General features: G+C 47.2%; 1 protein-coding gene across 2 annotated transcripts in view; it reads left to right on the forward strand.

Annotated features, from left to right (window-relative positions):
* ZBTB7C (zinc finger and BTB domain containing 7C) overlaps positions 1 to 22,856 on the forward strand; it is a 399,260-nt gene that overhangs the window by 369,073 nt on the left and 7,331 nt on the right. For both annotated transcript variants that reach the window (XM_038744392.1, XM_038744394.1), the window contains one exon: positions 13,497 to 14,711. In XM_038744392.1, coding sequence (XP_038600320.1) covers positions 13,513 to 14,711 — 1,199 coding nt within the window. In that variant the 5' untranslated portion in view covers positions 13,497 to 13,512. The remainder of the gene's footprint in view (positions 1 to 13,496; positions 14,712 to 22,856) is intronic.

The raw sequence follows: 22,856 nt of genomic DNA on the forward strand, positions 1-22,856 counted from the left end.
ATAAATACGATTGATTGATTGATTGATTATCATTAAGGAAAGTCACCACTCGTGACTTTGCCCCAAAAGGAAGGTCTCTCTGCTCTGCATGACCCTGCTCGTTCTCTCATGCATTCCTGGAGGGTGGAGGTTGTGCTACACTGCCCAGTAATATAATAATAATAATAACAATTTTGGCATTTGTTAAGCACTTACTATGTGTCAGGCACTGTAGTAAGCACTGGGGTAGATACAAGCAAATTGGGTTGGACACAGTCCCCATCCTATATAGGGCTTACAGACTCAATCCCCATTTTACAGATGATGTAACTGAGGTCCAGAGAAGTGAAGTGACTTGCCTAAGGTCACACAGCAGACAAGTGGCAGAGCTGGGATTAGAACTCATGACCTTCTGACTCCCAGGCCTATGTTCTATCTATGAGACCATGCTGCTTCTGCCCTTTCAGATGGCTGTTCTGAAACTCAACTCCTCACCCTGGGCTTCAAGGCTGTCCATCACCTCGCCCCCTCCTACCTCACCTCCCTTCTCTCCTTCTCCAGCCCAGCCCGCACCCTCCGCTCCTCCGCCGCTAATCTCCTCACCGTGCCTCGTTCTCGCCTGTCCCGCCGTCGACCCCCGGCCCACGTCATCCCCCTGGCCTGGAATGCCCTCCCTCCGCACATCCGCCAAGCTCGCTCTCTTCCTCCCTTCAAGGCCCTACTGAGAGCTCACCTCCTCCAGGAGGCCTTCCCAGACTGAGCCACCTCCTTCCTCTCCCCCTCGTCCCCCTCTCCATCCCCCTGTCTTACCTCCTTCCCTTCCCTACAGCACCTGTATATATGTATATATGTTTGTACATATTTATTACTCTATTTATTTATTTTACTTGTACATATCTATTATATTTATTTTATTTTGTTAATATGTTTAGTTTTGTTCTATGTCTCCCCCTTCTAGACTGTGAGCCCACTGTTGGGTAGGGACTGTCTCTATATGTTGCCAACTTGTACTTCCCAAGCGCTTAGTACAGTGCTCTGCACACAGTAAGCACTCAATAAATGATTGATTGATTGATTGATTAGTCTCCATTCCAACCAGAATTAACCATGGAGCTTTAGAGGGGGGAACAAACACCATGTATCCAGGTCCCCAGGCCCTCCCTTTTTTATGATATTCGTTAAGCACGTACTATGTGTCAAACACTCTTCTAAGTACTGGGGTAGATACAAATTATTTAGGCTGGACACAGTCCCTGTCCCACTTGGGGCTCACAGGCTAAGTAGGAAAGAGAACAGGAGAACTGAGGCACAGAGAAGTGAAGTGATTTGCTCAGGGTAACACAGCAGACAAGTGGCAGAGCCAGGATTATATCCCAGGTCCTCTGACTCCCAGACCCATGATCTTTCCAGTAGGTCACACTGCTTCCCCCTTCCAAACAATATTCTTTATTAATAACAATATTATTATCCAAAATTAAACCCAAGGCCTGGAAAGTCAGAGACCTAAGTGGGCCTAGAGCCCGGGCTTTGGAGTCAGAGGTCATGGGTTCAAATCCCGACTCCCCCGCTTGTCAGCTGTGTGACTTTGGGCAAGTCACTTAACTTCTCTGTGCCTGTTACTTCATCTGTAAAATGGGGATTAAGACTGTGAAAACCATGTGGGACAACCTGATTACCCATGTAACCTCCCCAGCGCTTAGAACAGTGCTTTGCACACAGTAAGCGCTTAATAAATGCGAGCATTATTATTACCACCAATAAGTCAATTAATGGTGTTTATTTAGTGCTTATTGTATGCAGAGCACTGTGCTAAGAACTTGGGAGAGAACAGTGCTTGGCACATAGTAAGCATTTAAATACCATCATTATTATTTTTATTTAAAATGTAATGAGTTTTTTATGGTATTTGTTAAATGCTTACTATGTGTCAAGCACTGTCCTAAGTGCTAGGTTAGATACAAATCAGTCAATCAGGTTGGGACATGATCTGTGCAAGTGTTCCCTTCCCAGGAGCTTATAGTCTAGAGGGGATTGCAGCAAACCAGCAGCAGTGCCAGAACTTGAGAAGCAGTGTGCTCTAGTGGTTAGAATATGGGTCTGGGAGTCATAAGGACCTGGGTTCTAAACCTGGCTCCACCACTTGTCTGCTCTGTGACCTTGGGCAAATCACTTAACTTCTCTGTGCCTCAGTTACCTCATCTGTAAAATGGGGATTGAGACTGTGAGCCCCATGTGGGACAGGGACTATGTCCCATCTGATTACCTTATATCTTCCCCAATGCATAGAACAGTGCCTGGAATGTAGGGCTTAACAAATACCATTAAAAACAAAAAGGTCTGTCATCCATGGAAGCTCCATTTCAAAGCCAGGTGGCCAGGCAGAGACTCTGGTAGGATTCACCCCTGGGCCCTGTGGCTTGGGGCCACACCGTCCACGCATTTCAGGATATGCACATCTTGGGCTCAGCTGGTGGCACCCACCCGATTCCACGATTCCCCTTCTCCCACTCCCCCGGGGCCCAGCCACGTGGGAGGGATGCAACCCCCCTCACCCCACAACAACAGGGCTCCCAAGGACACATGCTCCAGCCCAGGAAGTGCTCAACGGGCAGCAGTGTGAGACTGCCCAACTTTGAGAACATCAAGTGGGTCCCCCTCCACCCCGGATTCACAACTGGGACATCTGGCACTGTCAGTCTGAGCCGTGAGGAGTCTGACATCTGCCGCACCTTTCGTGCTTGCTCTCATCCTTATCTTCTGTAGTTTGGTACTCCATTCCTTCGGTGTCTGTCAACAACACCCCCCTTCCCCCTTCATTTTTCATTTTGAGTTCCCTGGGGCCCAGGGACAATGTCTACCTCTCATCTGTGTGGTTTTTTTTTATTTTTCCACGTGAATGTTTTGCACATAGTAAGCGCTTCATGGATCCTATTACTCCTGTTGCTTTAGCTGCTGCTGACCTGCCTAATTCTCCCTCACCAGCAAGACAGACAGGTGTGGTGCTGACAGATGGCATCCCCGGTCTCCTGCTGGGTATGACCACCTTCTCCACAGCACCCTGGGCAACCCTGATTATTAGAGGTATTGCACCTGATGAAGGGGAAGATGGAATGGAGAGACAGGCCAAGAGGCCTGACCTGACAGGCACTGATCATGTGGCTGCACCCAGAGCTGGCCTGCATCTCCGCTTCCATCTCCTCCCACTCTCTCGGCTCCACCCAAGCTCCCCTCCTCCTGCTCCCTTTTCACCCTGTGGTTCGGCCCTGCCCCCTCGCTTTCTTCCACCCGGCTCCCCCCTCACCCCCTTCTCCCTGTCGTGCCTGGAACGGCCTCTCTCAGCAAATATCTGCCTCTCCCTTTCCTCCTCCAGAACGCTCCCCCTCTCCCCCACCCCCTCACCCACCCGCCTCACCCTCTCTCATGAGCCGGCCCCTCCCCTCTCAGTGGGTGTCTGGAGCTGAGCTCGCTGTCTCCGACCGCTCTACTGGTACCTCCGGATCCAAACCTCTCCCCCGCCACCCCGAAACAGGGACTGGTTCTGTTTAGCCCCTCCTGTGCCCCATGCATGGGGAGGTGAACCCTTGACAGGACAGAGTCAGTGGCTAAGCTATCTGAGCTGTCTCTCTGCTGTGCAGGGAGAACACTACTCCCAAGGAAAAGGCTCATCTTCCCAAAGCAGCTAAGCAAAGGCCTCTGTTCGGGAAGAGAAGAAAGTAATATGCTTGGCTTTTTTATTAGCACATAATAATAGTAATAGTATTTATTTGTTAAGGGCTTACTGTGTGTCAAGCACTGTTCTAAGCGCTGGGGTAGATAACAAGCTAATCCGGTTGGACACTGTCCCTGTCCCACTTGGGACTCAGTCTTAATCCTCATTTTACAGTTGATGTAACTGAGGTACAGAGAAGTGACTTGCCCAAGGTCAAACAGCAGACAAGTAGAGGAGCTGGGATTAGAATCCAGGTCCTTTTGACTCCCAGGCTTAGGCTCTATCCACTAGGCCATGCTGCTTTATCTATTATTTCTAGGGTGCCAGTCTTCCTCATAAAACAGGGAAAGTAGAGACCCTCTCCGTCTTGTCCCCTAGCTGTTTCCTTGCCTTCCTGCCAAGAAGTTGAGAGGCAGGTATCTCTCCCTTGTTGCCTCCCTGTTGGACTCCGGGCAGCTCAGTCCAGTGGGAGCCTGACACCCAGAGGGCAAACGGGCATAATAATAATGTCTCAGCATTTACACAATCCTCTTCAAACAGCAGCTAATTAATCTTCCAGGCCTGCTGGAGGGGGAAGGTTATTGTGCACTTGTAGAAACCCAGGTCACTAGGTTGCAATAATAATAATAATAGTATTGTTAAGTGCTCACTATGAATCAAGCACTGTACTATACACTGGGGTAGATACAAGATGATCAGGTACCACGTGGAATACTAAGAGGACTAGGTTCTGGGTCCCTGGAATCCCTGGGCCACACACCCCTCATTCTCTGAGGAATTATTCATTCATTCATTCAATCGTATTTATTGAGTACTTACTGTTTGCAGAGCACTGTACTAAGTGCTTGGGAGAGTACAATACAACAGTAAACAGACACGTTCCCTGCCTGAAACGAGCTTAAGTTTCCCAGGGACATTTTGTTAGTGGTTCTTTCTTTTTTTAATGATATTTGTTAAGTACTCACTATGCACCAAGCCCTGTATTAAGCCCTGGGGAAGATACAAGTTAATCGGGTTGGACACAGTCCATGTCCTACATGGGGCTTACAGTCTTATATCCCTATTTTAAAGAACTCCTTCTTTGAGGCACAGAGAAGTTAAGTGACTTGTCACACAGTAGACAAGTGGAGGAGGCAGGATTAGAACCCAGGTCCTCTGACTCTCAGGCCTGTGCTCTTTCCGCTAGGCCATACTATCTACCCATTGGTTGTTTTAGGAGACCATTAGCTGTCTTTTAAAAAAAATACTCTTAAAGCTAGAATCGTAGTTGCTTCCACAAGACCCAATTTCTGGGTAGATGTTCCCCTGAAAAGGAAGATGCGGCAACAGCCAGTACTTTACTCGCAAAGGTACCGAAATTCTCATGTTTTCCAAAGCTCTGATCATCTGGGCTCCCGTTTGGGTTTGGCTGCGGTTTCATGAATACAGTCTTCGGGGTGCGGCCAGACCAGATTTACAATTGCCGTCTCAGTCCAAATAGGTGGCCTGTTGAAAGCAGAGACAATAGGTAGTCTTCACCTCCAGGTCTGAGGGGGTTGATATTACTGGGAGGTGCCATTATAGTCAGGTGGTGCAATAGGTTTGAAAAACTTAAATCTGCCTTGTTTTGGAAGCCTTAGAAGCCTTAGAAGACTCCCAGCTCTTGGCTAGTGGGGTGCATTCCTGGGCTGAGGGTTCCTTCCCTGTTTGTTTGTTTGTGCATTTAAATGGTATTTATTAAGCCCTTACTATGTGCCAGCCACTGTCCTGAGCGCTGCAGTAAGTAAAAGATAATTGGGTTGGACAAAGTCACGTAGAGCTCACAGTCTTAATCCCCATTTTACAGATGGAATAACTGAGGCACACAGAAGTGAAGTGTTTTGCCCAAGGTCAAACAGCAGACAAGTGGCCTGCTTTTCTAGGGATTGTGAGGGACAAAAGAAGTGACAACCGGGAAGCCAGGCTGGGTGGGGTGCTAGTCTGAGTTAGGGGTAAGAGGGAAGGGGAGCTAGGCCAGAGGCTAGGGCAGAGTCTGCCACACCTTGTCTGTCCTGGATCCCTATTCCTGGATCACAGAGCCCTAACAGTGGGTCTGTCACCACTGGGATTTCAGGGCAGGCCCTCTGGCCCAGGACCAGCCCCTCCTTCCTGGCAGCCTTTTCCCAAATGGATCAGACAGTATCCATCCACCCTCCTTCTCCTGGCTGTCACCAGCCCTCCCACCCTCCCATCTACCCACCCAGCTCCTCCCCATCCAAGCCAGTCTGCAGCCCAGAGACCAGTTCAGCAACCTGGGCTTAAAGGAGAGGAGAAGGAGGAGAAGTGGGAGGAGGAAGAATAGGAGGAGGAGGAGGTTGGGACAGAGAAACAGGTGAGTAAAATGGTTGAGTCAGTCAGCCACTGGTGAGTCAACTGATATTTATGCCCCGGGTGATGGGGAACTCTCCGCAGTATCCCCTTTTCTGAACCAAAGATTAGTTCTTCCCAACTTGCCAGGACAGAAATGTTCACTCTGGGCCTTTTTCAAGAGAGGACCAGCCCATCTGACACGTCGTGACCCTAGACTTCAGCTCAATGACCCTGTTTGGCCATGGCCCTGGCTGGGTTGTTGCATCCCTTTTCTTCTTAGTAATAATAATAATTATGGCATTTGTTAAGCACTTACTATGTACCAGGCACTGTAATAAGCACTGGGGTGGATACAAGCAAAACGGGTTGGACACAGTCCCTGTCCCATATGGGACTCATAGTCTGAATCCCCATTTGACAGATGAGGTAACTGAGGCCCAGAGAAGTGAAGTGACATGCTCAAGGTCACACAGCAGACAAGTGGTAGAGCTAAGAGTAGGACCCATGACCTTCTGACTTCCAGGCCCGTGCTCCATATCCACTACACCTCACTGCTTCTCTAGAGGCTTTAGACACCAGCCCAAGGACTGTCACACAATAAGAATTGAGGTTACAGGACCCCATGGGAATGAAGAGGATCAGGGGTAACTCTTCCTGCTTCCCTCGAGACAGGGCAGCCTTGCCACAGCACTCCCAAGGGAGAACTCAAACAAGGGGTTGCTTAGCCCTCAGTATGATTAAAGAGGGGGCTGAGTCAAGAGGGACCCTCCCCGAACTTGGTTTGGAAAGTGCTGGCTTGGGTTGTGCAGAATATACACTCTCCTCCCCTCACATCCCACCTCCTCCTCTGGAATGTACTTCTCCCACCCCGTCACGGACTCCTTCTGTAGCCCCCCCATATCTGGCCCATTGGCTCCCTGAGGAGTAGAGATACAGAGGGGTGTGTAGGGTGATGTCTGGGAACCCCAGCATGTTTTAGGGTTTGACCCTGCCCCGTGGCAGGTCTAAGGCAGGACTCAGTGTTGGTGACCTTGACTCCCAGACGGCATGACCCATAGTCGGGTGACTTGAATGGCAGAGTGCTGGCTGATGGTGGACAGCTGAGGAGGAAAACAAGAAAGAAATAATTCCTTTCCAATATCTCTTCTCTTCTTTTCTCTTACAATCCTATCTCTCCCCTTTCCTCATTTTCCCTCCTTTCCTCTGTCTTCTGTCTCTGTTTCTGTGTCTCTGTCTCTCTCTTTCTCTCTCTCTGCTTCTTCCCCTCTGTCTCTCTCTCCTTCTCTCACTCTCCTTCCACCTCTCTGACCCTCGAGGGCCATTTCAGGCCTACCCCACCTCTCCTAAAGTGACCAGATTTAATTTAACTGAATTTGGGAACCACCATGTGATTTACTGAGCTCAATGAGATCCGTTCCCTCTGACCATAAACTCCTCCCCAGGAGTAAATTAGGTACTTTAGGGCACTGCCTTCCCTCTTGCAGGACACAAGAGTACCACTTTGTGGCCTGAGGTAATAAGACAGACCCCCACCAACCCTGACTCTTGACAAACAGGAAGTGCTAGAAGGAAGAGGGAAAACACCTTCCCACCAGCAATGTCCTAGGCAGTGGGCCGAACCATCTGCGGAAAGGGCAAGCCAGGACTAGTTCAAACATCTCTGAACAGTCGTTGGGGGTGGTGCTTTGAGAACTACACTCACCCTGTCAGGCAATCAGGAGATTATTTCATAAATAACGCGACTACCTCCCAGGAATGGTCTCCTGATGCTGTTCCTCAAAGTGCCAAGTTACACCCCTCTCCCTTCTGCTCAGCTTGGTTCTCCCATGCTTTGAGGAAAATATATGAGCAGCTCCTCACAAATCATCACCATGTTCTCGTTGACGACACTTTCTTCCCACCAATATCCCACAGACCTTTCCTCTCCAGGAAGAATCTGTCTTGCTAAGATATTACTTTGGCAACAGAACCTAGAAAAAACAAAAAGCAGAGACCAAACCACAGGAACCTCCTGTAAAGCCCCACTCCTTACTGCATCAAGCAGAAATTCCTGACCATTGACTTTAAGATGCTCATTTGGATCTACTCCTTCTTACGTTCTATCTTACACTACACCCCAGCTCACAAGCTTCATTCCTCTCAAAACAACCAACTCCCTGGCCCTCGTTCTCATCTCTAGAGCCATTTTCATTGTCTGTCTATCCCACTAGGTTGTACTCTTCTTGAGGCCAGGGATTAGCTAAGGTGCTCAGATGACAGAAGGTGTTCAGTAAATGCTATTGATTGCTAGACGTGGTCTGTGAGGATGCATCTTCAAGTAACTGACCCTGGAGCTGCTGACAATCACCCCAGATCCCAGGCTGGAAGCCAAATTATGTCTTCTAATTCCACTTTCAGGGGGTGCAGGAGTGAGGTGCCTGGGGAAGGGCAAGACCCACTCAGGGTCTCATCGTCAGCCCTGGAGAGCTCATTAGGCATCCGGTAATTCTCCCGCTATAGTCGGTCTGATTAGCCAGCGATGTCCTCTTCTCTGTTTTGTTTGCTCTATAATTATTTGGAGGGGAGAGACTAGGGGGAAGTTCATGTTTTGCATAAATGCCTGCTGACTGTTTTTTTAATGTGTTATTCTTGGCTAAGCTGCCCTGATTTGGGGGCGGCGGGGAGCGCCAGGAAGGAAAGCGCTCAGCTGCAAGTGTCACCTTTGATACAGTTCCAGTCTGGGCCGGCTCCTCGAGAGCCCGAGAACCTCAAGGTCACTCCTGAGGCCCATGTCCTGGGAGGAAGCCCAGCCTAGCCCAGCCTTTCACAAACACTTCAGAGAAGATAAACTGCCGTCGTCCACCCCCACTGCCCCCCACCTCTTCTCCTTCCCCAGCCAGCTTTTCTACAGGTGAAAGTAGGCTCTGGGCTCTGAGGGCTAGGAGGCCCTGAAGATGTCATCTTGTCCAGCTTACTGCCTCCAGACCGACTGGTGCCCATTGCAGGCTGGGCGAACATCAGAGGTCATTGGTAAAAGAGTTTCTTTGGCCTTAGCTTGGGGCACTAGTTCCCCATCTTTCAGGTCTCCTTCTGGGGTTTGGAAGAAGGAAGCATTTCCAAGAGAAAACTCAAGGAAATCCCCAGACCACAAGCTCTGCTTCATGGTCAGGGCTACTTTTTTTATTTCCTTTTTCCCTTCCATTATCCCTTGAGCAGGAGTGAAGGTGGCTTTGGCAGAAGTCCCTACCAAGATTTTCAGAGATTTAATGCAGGCTTCCAAGTCCTTAGTATGGCATTCTGGATCCAGAATCTGATTTATTGGCAAATAGTTTATGTGCATCTTCATAATCCTTCCCTCCCATAATAATAATGATAATCATAGTACTAATAACTGTGGTATTTGATAAGTGCTTATCATATGCCAGACACTGTACTAAGTGCTGGGGTGGATACAAGTAAATTGGACTGGACACAGTCCCTGTTCCACATGGGTTCACAGTCTTAATTCCCATTTTACAGATAAAGTAACAGGGGCATGGAGAAGTGAAGTGACTCTCCCCTCTCCCCTATCATTGATTCAGACCCCTCCCACTCTGAGCCCCATGTGGGACATGAACTATATCCGATCTTATTAGTTTGTATCTATCACAGAGCTTAGTACAGGGCCTGGCATATAGTAAGTGCTTAACAAATGCCATTTAAAAAAAAAGTCCTGTGGAAGAGTGGAGAGAGATAGGGCAGAGTACAGAACCCGAATGCTCTTGAAAACTGCTAATGACCCCTGGGCCTCATCTTGAGGATTCTGGGCATGGGTGAGATGTGTTAGGAGAGAAGTGGACAGCTGATCAGTAGGCCCCTCGCCTTCCAGGGTGAGCTATCAGTTGAATCCAGGTGATAGGGAGACACTTCCTGGTGAATGCTGCAGTGGCTGGAACCCAAAAGGAACCAGAATCAGGATAGAGCTCTGGGAATTGTAGGGAACCCCTGATCAGCTTTCTCAACCAGTAGAGAGCCTAGGGCCATTCCAGAGCCAGTCCAGGGCCAGTCAGGGCTCTCTCAGGGCCATCCCAGGGTCATTCCAAAGCCCTGGATTGCTACTGTAGTCCTCAACCTGGGGCTAAGATCCCAGGAAACAGGGGTGTATGTGGGTATGGGTGGGTTTTGGACAGAAAAATAGATGCTGCTGCAGGAGGGTTAATAACTGATTATTTAATAATTATTGAGTCAGACTCACCCAGGACCCAAACTCCTCCTTGGCAATGAGTTTGGCACCTCTCAGCGGGTAAATTACTGAACAGGACTTCATTCATTCCTTCATTAATTCATTCAATCATATTTATTGAGTGCTTAATGTGTGCAGAGCGCTGTACTAAGCACTTGGGAAGTACAAGTCGGCAACATATAGAGACAGTCCCTACCCAACAACGGGCTCACAGTCTAGAAGTTCAGTCTAGAGTTCAGTGGCCTCGGGAATTATTGTAGTTTTCCAGAGTATCTAGCTGGGTCCCAGAGAATAGAAACTAGCCCCACATTCTGTTGCTCTATTATATAAGCGTTAGTTGGGAACTGTGCAGCTTAAAGTGCTCTGACCTCCACCCAAAAGAACCACCACGAGCACTAGAGTGACGAATACGTACCAGTTGATGTTGGGAAAAATGATCAGCCCTCAGTGGCCATCCAATAAAATGTGGACCAAAATCCAAACATTCCTCTCCCTGCTCCAGAAACTGTGGAGTGTTCAGCCAACCACTGTTCATTGCAGCATTAGTAAAGGCACCTGTTGAGCATTCACTTGGTGCAATGCAGTATACTTAGCACTTGGCAGCGACAGCATCGATTGGTGGATAGAGCAAAGGCCTGAGAGTCAGAAAGAGCTGGGTTCTAATCCTGGCTCCACCACTTCTCTGCTGTGTGAACTTTGGCAAGTTACTTCACTTCTCTGTGCTTCAATTACCTCATCTGTAAAATGGGGATTAATCAATCAATCAGTCATATTTATTGAGCACTTACTATATGCAGAGCACTGTAGTAAGTGATTGGGGAAGTGCAATACAACCGATTTAGCAGACAAATTAAGGCTCCCCCTTCTAGACAGTGAGCCCATTCTATGTTGGGTAGGGATCGTCTCTATATGTTGCCGACTTGTAATTCCCAAGCGCTTAGTACAGTTCTCTGCACACAGTAAGCACTCAATAAATACGATTGAATGAATGAATTAATGAATGACTGTGAGCCCAATGGAGGACAGGAACTGTGTCCAACCTGATTTGCTTGTATCCACCCCAGCACTTAGTACGGTGTCAGGCACATTGTATTAACTTTACAAATACCACAGTTATCATTATTATTATTATTACAACTGAAGTGTGAGACAGGTCTCCTGCTCCCAAGGAGCTTTCATTCTAATGGAAGAAACAAACAAAAAAATATGAACCAATGCAGGAATCAGCAGCGTGGTCAGAAAAATATGAACCTAGGCAGGAATCAGCAGCTTCGTTGGCTGGAAGGAACACGAAACTGGAAGACAGAAACCCTGGGTTCTAATCCTGGCTCCACCACTTGCTGTGTGGCTTTGGGCAAGTCAATCAATCAATCAGCCAGTCAGTGGTATTTGTTGAGAGCTTATTGGGTGCAGAGCACTGTACTGAGGTCTTGGGAGAGTACAATACAACAGAATTGGTAGACATATTCCCTGACCACAGTGAGCTCACAGTCTAGAGACAGAGAGGCATTAATATAAATAAAATAAATGACAGATATGTACATAACTGCTTTGGGACTGAGGGTGAGGTCAGGTCGCTTAACTTCTCTGTGCCTCAGTATCCTCATCTGTATAATGGGAATTAACTCTCTCTTTGACTGTGAGACAGAAATTGGGTTCAAGCTGATTTTCCTGCAACTACCCCGGTGTTTAGCACTACCATGCTTAGCACAATTCTCGGCACCTCATAGGAACTTAACAAATGTGACAATTATTATTACTATTATTATTACCAATATCATTTATTTATATTATTTTATTAATTTGTTTATATTAATGTCCGTCTTCCCCTCTAGACTGAAAGCTTACTGTGGGCAGGGGATTTTTCTACCAGCTCTGTTGAATTGTATTCTCCCAGTAATTGTGGTATTTGTTAAGTGCTTACATTGTGCCAAGCACTGTACTTAGAACTGAGGTAGGTTCAAGATAACGATATACCACAATTACTGGGAGAATACACTGGGTTCACAGTCTAAATAGGAGGGAGAACAGGTATTGAATCCCCATTTTGCAGATGAGAGAACTGAGACCAGAGAAGTTAAGTGATGTGCTCAAGGTCACACAGCAGAGAGTCAATCAATCTGTCATGCTTATTGAGTGCTTACTGTGTGCAAGCACTGTATTAAGCACTGGGAAAGTACAATATGAGAGACTTGGTAGACACACATTCCCTGTCCACAGTGAGTTTACAGTCTACCTAGAGAGAAAGACATTAATATTAATAAATTATGGATATGTGCATAAGTGCTGTGAGGCTGAGGGAAGAGTGAATAAAGGGTGCAAATCCAAGGCAAGGGTGACACACAAGGGAGTTGGAGAAGAGGAAATGAGGGCCTAGGTGGGGAAGGCCTCTTGGAGGAGAAGTGCCTTCAATAAAGCTTTGAAGGTGGGGAGAGTGATCTGTCTGATATGAAGAGGGAGGGCGTTCCAGGCCAGAGGCAGGATGTGGGCGAGAGGTCGGTGGCGAGATAGATGAGATCAAGGTACATTGATTAGGTTGGCATTAGAGGAGTGAAATGTGTGGGATGAGTTGTAGTCGGAAGGCAGCGAGGTAAGGTAGGAGAGGGCAAGGTGATTGAGTGCTTTAAAGTCGATGGTAAGGAGTTTCTGTTGGATGCAGAGGTGAATGGGCAGCCACTGGAGGTTCTTGAGGAGTGGGGAAAGTGGGCTGAGTGGTTTTGTCGAAAAATGATCCAGGCAGCAGAGTGAAATATGGACTGTAATGAGGAGACACAGGAGGCAGGGAGGTCAGCCAAGAGGAAGATGCAGTAATTAAGGTGGAATAGGGTAAGTGCTTGGATTCATGTGGTAGCAACTTGGATGGAGAGGAAAGGGTAGATTTTTAGTGATGTTGTGAAGGTTGAACTGTCAGAATTTGGTGACAGATTGAATATGTAGCTTGAATGAGAGAGGTGAGTCAAGGATAATGCCCAGATTATGGGCAGGAAGGATGGTGGTGCTGTCTACAGTGCCAGAAAAATCAGGGGGAGGACAGGATTTGTGTGGGAAGATAACGAGTTCTGACAAGCGACAGAGCAGGGATTAGAAAGCCGGTCTTCTGACTCCCAAACTCATGCTCTTTTCACTAGGCCACACTGCTTCCCAAGCATTTAGTACCATGCTCTGCAATGCAATAAGTGCTAAATCGCAACCACGAGTCAGTGATCATCGCTATTGTCACCCACGGTGGGGATGACCATTGCCTAATTTCTATTTCCCGGTCTGCTGTGTTTCCCTCAGGGCACTGGAGGAGAACATGGCCAATGGCATCGACGACTTGATTGGGATCCCGTTCCCCAACCACAGCAGCGAGGTCCTCTGCAGCTTGAATGAGCAGCGGCACGATGGCCTGTTGTGCGATGTCCTTCTCATCGTACAAGAGCAGGAATACCGGACCCACCGGTCCGTGCTGGCGGCCTGCAGCAAGTACTTTAAGAAACTCTTCACTGCGGGCGCCCTAGCCGACCAACCCTACGTCTACGAGATTGACTTTGTCCAGCCCGAGGCACTGGCGGCCATCCTGGAGTTCGCCTACACCTCCACGCTCACCATCACCACCGCTAACGTCAAGCACATCCTCAGCGCTGCCAAAATGCTGGAGATCCAGTGCATCATCAACGTCTGCCTCGAGATCATGGAGCCTGGCGGGGCCGAGGATGAGGACGACAAGGAGGACGATGACGAAGATGAGGAGGATGAGGAGGATGAGGAAGAGGAAGAGGATGATGAGGAGGACGAGGAGGAGGAGGAAGAGGTGGAGGACTTTGTCAATCAGGAGGACCTGAACGGGACCCGGGACGTCAACTGCCACCAGAGTCCCTCTGAGCCAGACCACCTAGTGGAGAAGGCCTATTCGGACCCTCCGCAGGATTTTCCTGACCACTTCCAGGCCCACAGCTCGACGGGGCCCCTGGGGGTGATCCGCGACTTCTCCATTGAGTCGCTGCTGAGGGAGAACCTGTATCCAAAAGCCACCGTCCCCGACAGGAGGCCTGCCTTGTCTCCCTTCCCGCCGGGCTTCTTCCCCCACCTCTGGCCCGGAGACTTCGGGGCCTTCGCTCAGTTGCCGGAACAGCCGCTGGACAGCGGTCCCTTGGATCTGGTGATCAGGAAGCGGAAGATCAAGGAGGAGGAAAAAGAGGAGCTCCCGCCGGCACCCTTCCCCAATGATTTCTTCAAGGACATATTTGCCGACGGAGCTGGGGGTCACATGGACCACATCAAGGCAGAAAACGATTACAGTGCTTATCTCAACTTCCTCAGCGCCACCCATCTGGGAGGGGTCTTTCCTCCTTGGCCGCTGGAGGAGGAGCGGAAGATAAAGCCCAAGGCATCCCAACAGTGCCCAGTTTGTAACAAAATGATCATGGGGGCAGGGAAGCTCCCCCGGCACATGAGAACCCACACGGGGGAGAAACCGTACATGTGCAATATCTGTGAAGTTCGCTTTACCAGGTGCGCATTCCCTTCCGGAAGCTCCTGGAGCTGGACCGGGGGGAATGGGGGTGGGACTTTGCCACGGGAACGGCCGGCTAATGAAAATAGTAACTGTGGCATTTGTTAGTGCTTACTATGTGCCAAGCACTGTTCTAAGCACTGGGGTAGATACAAGATAATCGGGTTGGATGCAGTCCCTGTCCCACGTGGGACTCGCAGTCTTAATCCCCATTTTACAGTTGAGGTAACTGAGGCACAGAGAAGTGAAATGACTTGCCCAGGGTCACAGGAGTTGTGTGGCAGAGCCAGGATTAGAACCCATGACTTTCCAGGCCCTTGCTCTACCCTCTAGGCCATGTTGCTTCCTATCAGGGTCTCTAATTAAACCACAGGGGGCTGGGCTGGGCAGGGCTCATCAATGCCCTTTGCCCACTGCCTTGGGGCTTGATGGGTTCTAAGAATAACAATTAATATTGGTGGTATTTGTTAATCCCTTGGTATGTGCCCAGCATTGAACTGAGCACTGGGGTAGGTAGAAGTTCATCAGGCTGGACCCAGTCCCCTTCCTACCTGGGCCTCAAGTGTCTGAAGCAGAGGGAGGACAGATATTGACTCCCCATTTGATAGATGAGGTAACTGAGGCCCAAAGAAGTGAAGTGATTTGTCCACGGTCACAGAGCAAGTAAGAGGCAGAGCTGGGATCAGAACCCATGTCCCTTGATTCCTAGACCTGGGCTCTTTCTGCTAGGTCACACTGCTTCTCACAGTCCTACCAGGCTGGGGCTGGTGGGGAAGGTAATGGTCAGTTCTACCCTCACTAGAGACTGGACTATGTACAAGGGGGTGAGAGAAGGGTCTCATATGGCCTTGTGATCCTCCTTCATTCTCCTACTCAATCATGTTAAGTGCATTTGAATAGCCCAGGCCTTCTTTATAATCACATATGCTTTAGGACTCCTGCTTTCTTTTCTGGGAAAAGTTGGACAACTTGGGCCAAAGAAAGGTATCTTCAGAGTGAGACAGATTCACTGAGGGAGGCGCTTGGGTTAATATGAATTCAGAAGGGAAAGATAGTTCGGAGCCTTGAGGTGCCGTGGTGATAAGGCTGCCCGCTACCATAAGGCAGTTTGATGGCAAGGGTCCTGACTCCCAGCCAGGAAAATTACATCAACCCGCTTGCTGCTCATTTCCTTTGAATGATTTTTGCCCCAATGGGACCGCAGACTGCAAAATGAGGATTAGTGGCCCAACTGCTGGAAACTGGGCAGGTGTTCAGGCCAGGGTGGAGGACAAGGTGCAGGGACTCATCAGGAGTGAGCTTCTCTTCTTTAAGTTGCCCTGAAATCCCTAGCAAATGAAATTAGTGCCTAGGGACACCTCGATTCCTGGATCTATTTCTCGATGTGTAAAACTGATTTGGGATGAACAGAATCTTTACTTTCAAAGCTCTCTGTCAAGACTAGGGTATTTTTGCTCCTGGTTGCAAGAGGTTGCCATTGGACCTTAAATGAAGAACCTCAGGTATCTGAGAAAAATGTGAGTATTTGGCAAGCTATAAGTCCAGACAATAGACACATCCCTAGGATGCTCAGGAATTCATTCCGCATACCCTGCTTTTGTCTCTGTGAAAAATTCAAATGGAAGAGGCATAGATCTTGCCTTTTGGAACAGCATAAGCCTGGCATTATTGCCTTTGTCAGGCCAGGGGAATTGTCTCAGATCCTCCTTCTGCCAACCCTGCGAGCCCGCATGGAAGTCCCCAGTGACAGAGCGGCTTTGCCCATTGAACTCTGCCTGTTCATCTGTCTCCTCCCATAGACTGTAAGCTCTTAGTGAGCAGGGACCATGGCTACCCACTCTATTGTACTGTACTTTCCCAAACATTTAATACAGTGCTCTGCGCATACTAAGTGCTCAGTAAGTACCAATGACTGATGGACTGAATGGGGTGGAAGATGTAGGCAGGAAACATGTCTTCTGTCTGTGTGGTATTGTACTTTCACAAGGGTTAGTGTAATGCTCTGCACACCCTAAGAGCTCAATAAATACCATTGTTGATGATGATGGAAGTGGGAGTATGAGGATAGTGCCTCCTGCCACATGAAAAAGGAACTACAAAATACACACAATACCATCAGAGAAGGCTGTCTTTCAAGGGTGGTTTAAGTGAAGTCCTGACCAGAGGTAAAGGGGTAGATTAGATGACCTCCTGAGGTTCCTTCAGTCCTCTAATTAGGTAACGAGAGGAGGATTCAGTATTGTGCTGCGAATCATTAGAAACCAAGGTGGTATGATGCTCGCACTTAAGTTCATCATCATCATCATCATCAATAACATTTATTGAGCGCTTACTGTGTGCAGAGCACTGTACTAAGCGCTTGGTAAGTACAATTTGGCAACATATAGAGACAGTCCCTACCCAACAGTGGGCTCACAGTCTAAAAGGGGGAGACAGAGAACAAAACCAAACATACTAACAAAATAAAATAAATAGAATAGATATGCACAAGTAAAATAAATAGATAAATAGAGTAATAAATATGTACAAACATATATACATATATACAGGTGAGTTCTGACCTGCCACGGTTTCTTGGGATCCCAGATCTCAGTCTAGGAAAATTGGTCTCTTCTAGGGTGAGTAGATGGGGACCTTTTGACCAGGATGTAGGATCAAAGGCTGTGGGGTTTAGGTGTCAGAGAGAGAATTGACACAGAAGATCTTAAAGATAGAAGAACTCTTATCCCTGTCTCTGGCAGTTTGGCTCAATCCTTCCTGGAAGTGGAGGGCTGGATGAGATGAACTCTTTTTTTTATGATATTCTTTAAGAGCTTACTATGTACTGGACACTGTATTAAGCTCTGGGGTAGATGCAAACTAATCAGGTTGGACACAGTCCGTGTCCTTCATGTGGCTCAAAGTCTTGAACCCCATTTTAAACATGAGGTAACTGAGGCACAGAGAGGTTAAGTGACTCGCCCATGGTCACACATTAGACACGTGGCAAAGCGGGCATTAGAACCCAGATCCTTCCGACTCCCCGGCCCGTGTTCTATCCACTAGACTACAGTCTTTATCATGTAATTTTTCTAAAGCCACTGCCAGCCTAAAGTCCAGCCTGCCCCTATCAGATGTTCGTGAATGCTTGGAGGGCTTTAAAGATGAAAGTTTTGAAATGTTTGTAAATTCTGCTCCCTAATTGTGTGCGGACTTGCTTAACGAGACTTCGGAAATAGAAGTTGCGGCCCTCACCCGCTAGGGCTTTCCAGAAAGTAAGCCAATTACCATGGAAATGCATTTGTTCAGCTGGATCTCCCTCTCCTGGCCCTTCCAGCTTAAGCCTTCTCAGGCGTTTCTTGAAGAGTAAATCTCAAACGAAAGCCAGGGAGACCTCTAGTGGAGTATGCCTGCTGGAATGGGCCGGAAAGGATGGTAGCCCACCGACCCAGGGACCCTCCCTCTCTGTCCCTCTGTCCCGGGGAGGACTGCCCTTCAGGGAAGCAGCTGCTGCTCACTAATCTCCTTTCATTTGCAATCAGTCAATCAATCAATGGTATTTACCGAACGCTTACTATCATAATAATAATAATAATGATTGTGGTATGTGTTCAGTGCTTGCTGTGTGCTGGGCACTGTACTAAGCACTGGGGTGGATACAAGCAAATCGGGTTGGATACAGTCCCAGTCCCACATGGGGCTCCCAGTCTCATTCCCCATTTTACAGATGACGTAACTGAGGCATAGAGAAGTGAAGTGACTTGTCCAAGGTCACACAGCAGACAAGTGACAAAACCGGGATTAGAACCCATGACCTTCTGACTCCCAGGACCATGCTCTATCCACTCTGCCATGCTGCTTCTCAACGTGCAGAGCACTGTACTAAGCGCTTGGGTGACTATTGCCATTTATTTATTCATTTATTTTACTTGTACCTATTCTATTTATTTTATTTTGTTAGTATGTTTGGTTTTGTTCTCTGTCTCCCGCTTCTAGACTGTGAGCCCACTGTTGGGTAGGGACTGTCTCTATATGTTGCCAGCTTGTACTTCCCAAGCGCTTAGTACAGTGCTCTGCACACAGTAAGCGCTCAATAAATACGATTGATTGATTGATTGATAGAATGCAACAGAATTAGTGGACATGTTCCCTGCCCATAACAAACTTGACTCACTTCAATGTCTTGGCATTAGCTATGAAATTAGCCAAGTGCCATGAAGCAGCATGTCCTTGTAGATAGAATACAGGCCTGGGATTCAGAATGGCCTGGGGTCTAATCCCAGCTTTTCCGCTTGTTTGTTGTGTGACAGTGGGCAAGTTACTTAACTTCTCTGTGCCTCAGTTACCTCATCTGTAAAATGGGGATTAATTCTATGAGCCCTGTGTGGGACAGGGACTGTGTCTAACCCAATTATCTTAGTACAGTGCTCAGGTGCTTAGTACAGTGCTTTGCACACAATAAGAGCTCAATAAATATGATCAAATGAATCTACCTTAGTGCTTAGTACAATGTCTGGCACATAGTAAGTGCTTAACAAATACCACAATTATTATTATTAGTAGTAGTATTCGGTAAGCAATCAATAAATTCTATTGACTGACCAATATAATTGGCTATTATTAAGCCCCAAACAGACATTTTAATCCAGATGATAAAATGTCACATAAAAATGTCTTTTCCGTGACGAGATACAGAACCCCCCAGGGGCCCTGATGGCATGGGGAAGGGTTTCAGTTTCTCTCCAGCAGCTGGGCAGATTAGGAGTGGCTGGGTAGACCTGGAATGGGGCTGGAGAAAGAAAGACGGAGCCTTTCTTGCTCTTCCCCTCTTGGAGGGCCTCTCCCAAGACCACTGGAAACCAAAGTTGGGGACAGGGCTTAGGCCCTCTCTTCCAACCAGTGAAGGTAAACCGAAGTAATGGCAATGGTGGCAGAGACTGCCTTAGTGGCTCCCGATACCAACCGGTTCCACCCCAGAGCGGCCTGAAGGAGCTGGAAAAGTAGGGTGCCAGTCTGAGGTGCCAACAAAAGTAATCACTGCCGCCAAACTCCTGGGCCTAGTGGAGAGACCAAAATATTCCACCCACCTGGGGCAATGCAGGTCAACTTTTTCCTCTCATTTTTCTCCCAGTGCTTAGTTTTGTACATCATAAGCGCTTAATAACTACAATTACTACTACTGGCCATCTGAAATGGAAAGCACAGATAGGTAAACTCCAGGGCAAGTCAGACTCACAGCCCATTACAGGATTAAGCCAACAATGGTGCCTGAGTTTATCAATCAGTGGTATTTATTGAGCACTTACTGTGGGCAGAACATTGTACTAAGCACTTAGAGTACAGTAAACTGAGTTGGTTTATCTCTTGCAACCCTTTTTTCCCCAGGTGATGTTGATGTGTAGTTCTTTTTTACAAGGAAATAAGTTCCTGCTGGATTACCGGTTGTTTTTCATTTTGCTTTTTTCTATAAACTCAGGCCTTAATTCTTTTTTCCTTCTTTCGCAATCAAAAATGTACTTCTTATTTTCTTATGGCTAGGGTTTACCTGGAGTTTATCATCATTTAGCACAAAGACCTCAATTCTTTCATTTGAATGGAAGAGAGGACTAATAGTCATACTAATTTTCTCCAGGTTCAATGTTCTGTAGCCTGCCTGCCATAGTTGGAATTGTTTTAATCGGAAGAATAAATTTTTAGTAAAATGGATTTAGTAGAGACATGCATACTATTGCAGGTTTCCTATTCCCACCTACTGAGAGTGTGAGTCCCTTGGGAGGAAGAGACTGTGTTTATCTGACCTGTTTATCATGTATTTACCCTAGAGCTTAGTACAGTGCTTGGCGTCTAGTAAGCACATAACAAATACTATTATTGTTATTGTTATTCTGGCCCAGAATAAGAAAATGTTGATATGATAGAGGGTATGATATGAGAAGTAGCTCACCTCTGTGAATGAAAAAGCAATAGAAAATGTCTCTGTTGGAACAGGAGAGTTTTAGGCAAGGCATCTGAGAGAACTTCCTGAATGCGAGGGATGTGGTGATATACCAAAAAGAGAAATGAATGGAAGTTGAAGATTCTCTCTTGCTGGAGTTTGATTCTCCAACTTGAGGAGAAAGCCACTAATTCACTACACCCAGGCACAGCTGAGGGAATCAAAAGTTTAGGGAATTAAAGGAATGAGGTTTATCTATTTCTCCCAAGCTATTTCTCTGAGATTTTATTTTAGATTTGTGAGCTAGCATCAGCTAGGAGGACCAGTTGGTATGGATGACAGGCATTTAGATAATTAGCTTCCTTTTTATGGTATTTGTTAAGCACTTACTATGTGTCAAGCATTGTTCTACGCACTGGGTAGATACAGGTTTATCAGGTTGGACACAGTCTAAGCAGGAGGGAGAACGGGCATTGAATCCCCATTTGGAGAGAGGATGATTTAATCCCTATTTTACAGATGAGGTAACTGAGGCATAGAGAAGTTAAGTGACGTCCAAATTCACACAGCAAACAGTTGGCAGAGCCAGGATTAGAACCCAGGTCCTCTGACTTTCAGGCCCGTGCTCTTTCCACTGGGACACTCTGCTTCTCAATATAATAATGATGGTATTTGTTAAGTGCTCACAATGTGCCAAGCACTGTTCTAAGTGCTGAATTTGCATCTTGCAATAGATCTGCCATTATTAAGGTGCATTGTGCCTGAAGGCGGAGTGATCTGATGAAAATTTACTGAGGCCCTTCCCAGATTCTGTGTTGGGATACAAGAGCAGGATGCTATTGGCCAGCCAGGGGAGGCAGTGTGATCTACTGGAAAGGACACAGAACAGAGAGTCAGGAGATCTGCCACTTCTCAGATGAGTCACTTAACTGTTCTGAGTCTTAGTTTCCTCATCTTTAAAATGGGGATAAAATGCCTATTCTCTTTCCCTTTAAGACTGTGAGCTCATGTAGTCATCCTGAATCTATCCCAGTGTTCAGTGCCTATTTATTCAGTGAGTAATAAATACCATAATTAATTAATTATTATTCAGAGCTCTGGATATGTGGGGGTTTTTTTAACAAAGATGAGACTGTGGCTTTTAAGCTGTTTAAATTAGTGAAAGCTTGAAGGCAGCCAAGAAAGTACCCACCCATGTTCCCTGGATCTGAAAAAAATAAGCACTGGCTAAAATGAAATCAGGAATCGGGATTAAAGAAAGTAAGCCAGTGAACCTCAAAGAAATTGCATATACCCTGCCTTTTCTTTCTATTCCCATTGGTTTTGTTTTGATAAGTGTCTGTGTCTGGAGGAAATTGCTGAATGTGTCTGCTGTTGACCAGTAGTTGTGTTAGCTTAGTGGTAGGGGAGCTGTTGAAAGAGATGGGGAAGGATGAGGTGGGGAAGAGAAGTCTTTGACAAACATGGGTAGAGCCACCACATATTTTGTGAGCCACATTCTTTTAGGAATCTAACGCATCAATAGTGTTTACTGCGGTCTTACTGTGTATGGAGCATGAAACCAGATGTCTGGGAAAGTACAATAAGAGTAAAAGATTGGGTAGTCAGACAGACACAGGAGGAGGAAACACAGATACACCTGGTAATAAGCCGGAACACGGAAAGGCAACTAACTGAATCAGAATTGAATTTCTAAGTACAAAATGCCAAGGGTGCCTTGTGGGATGCAGTGGCCTGGGGGCGTAGAAATTATCTGCAGAAAGCTTTGTGGAGAAGATGGGATCTTAGGATGACTTTGAAGATGGATCGACCTGTGTCCTGGTGGATTTGAGGGAGGAAGGAGCTTCAGAAGGAGGAAGGAATGGGCACGGGATTGGAGGCAAGGAATGTTAAGACTGAGTCACTGAGAGAGGGGGAGAGTGGAGAGTGTGGTCTTGGGTGAAGGGAAAGTTGAAGAAGGGGAGAGAGCTGATGGACAGCCTTGAAGCCAATGGTCAAGACTGACTAAGTTGATGCAGAGGAAAATGGGGTGCCATAGGAGGTTTTTGAAGAGTGATATTTTAGAAAAAGGATTTGGGCAGCAGAGTGCAGTCTAGACTTGTCTGGGCCTAGACAAGAGATGAGAATAGCTCATAAGAGAGTGGTGGCTATTGGACTTGGGAGGAGGGGACAGATCTGGGAAGTATTTAACAATTAAGTGACAGAATTTGGTGATAGACAAAGTAATAAT

Source organism: Tachyglossus aculeatus, chromosome 3 (genome assembly GCF_015852505.1).
Source record: "Tachyglossus aculeatus isolate mTacAcu1 chromosome 3, mTacAcu1.pri, whole genome shotgun sequence".
In the NCBI taxonomy this organism is placed as follows: domain Eukaryota; kingdom Metazoa; phylum Chordata; class Mammalia; order Monotremata; family Tachyglossidae; genus Tachyglossus; species Tachyglossus aculeatus.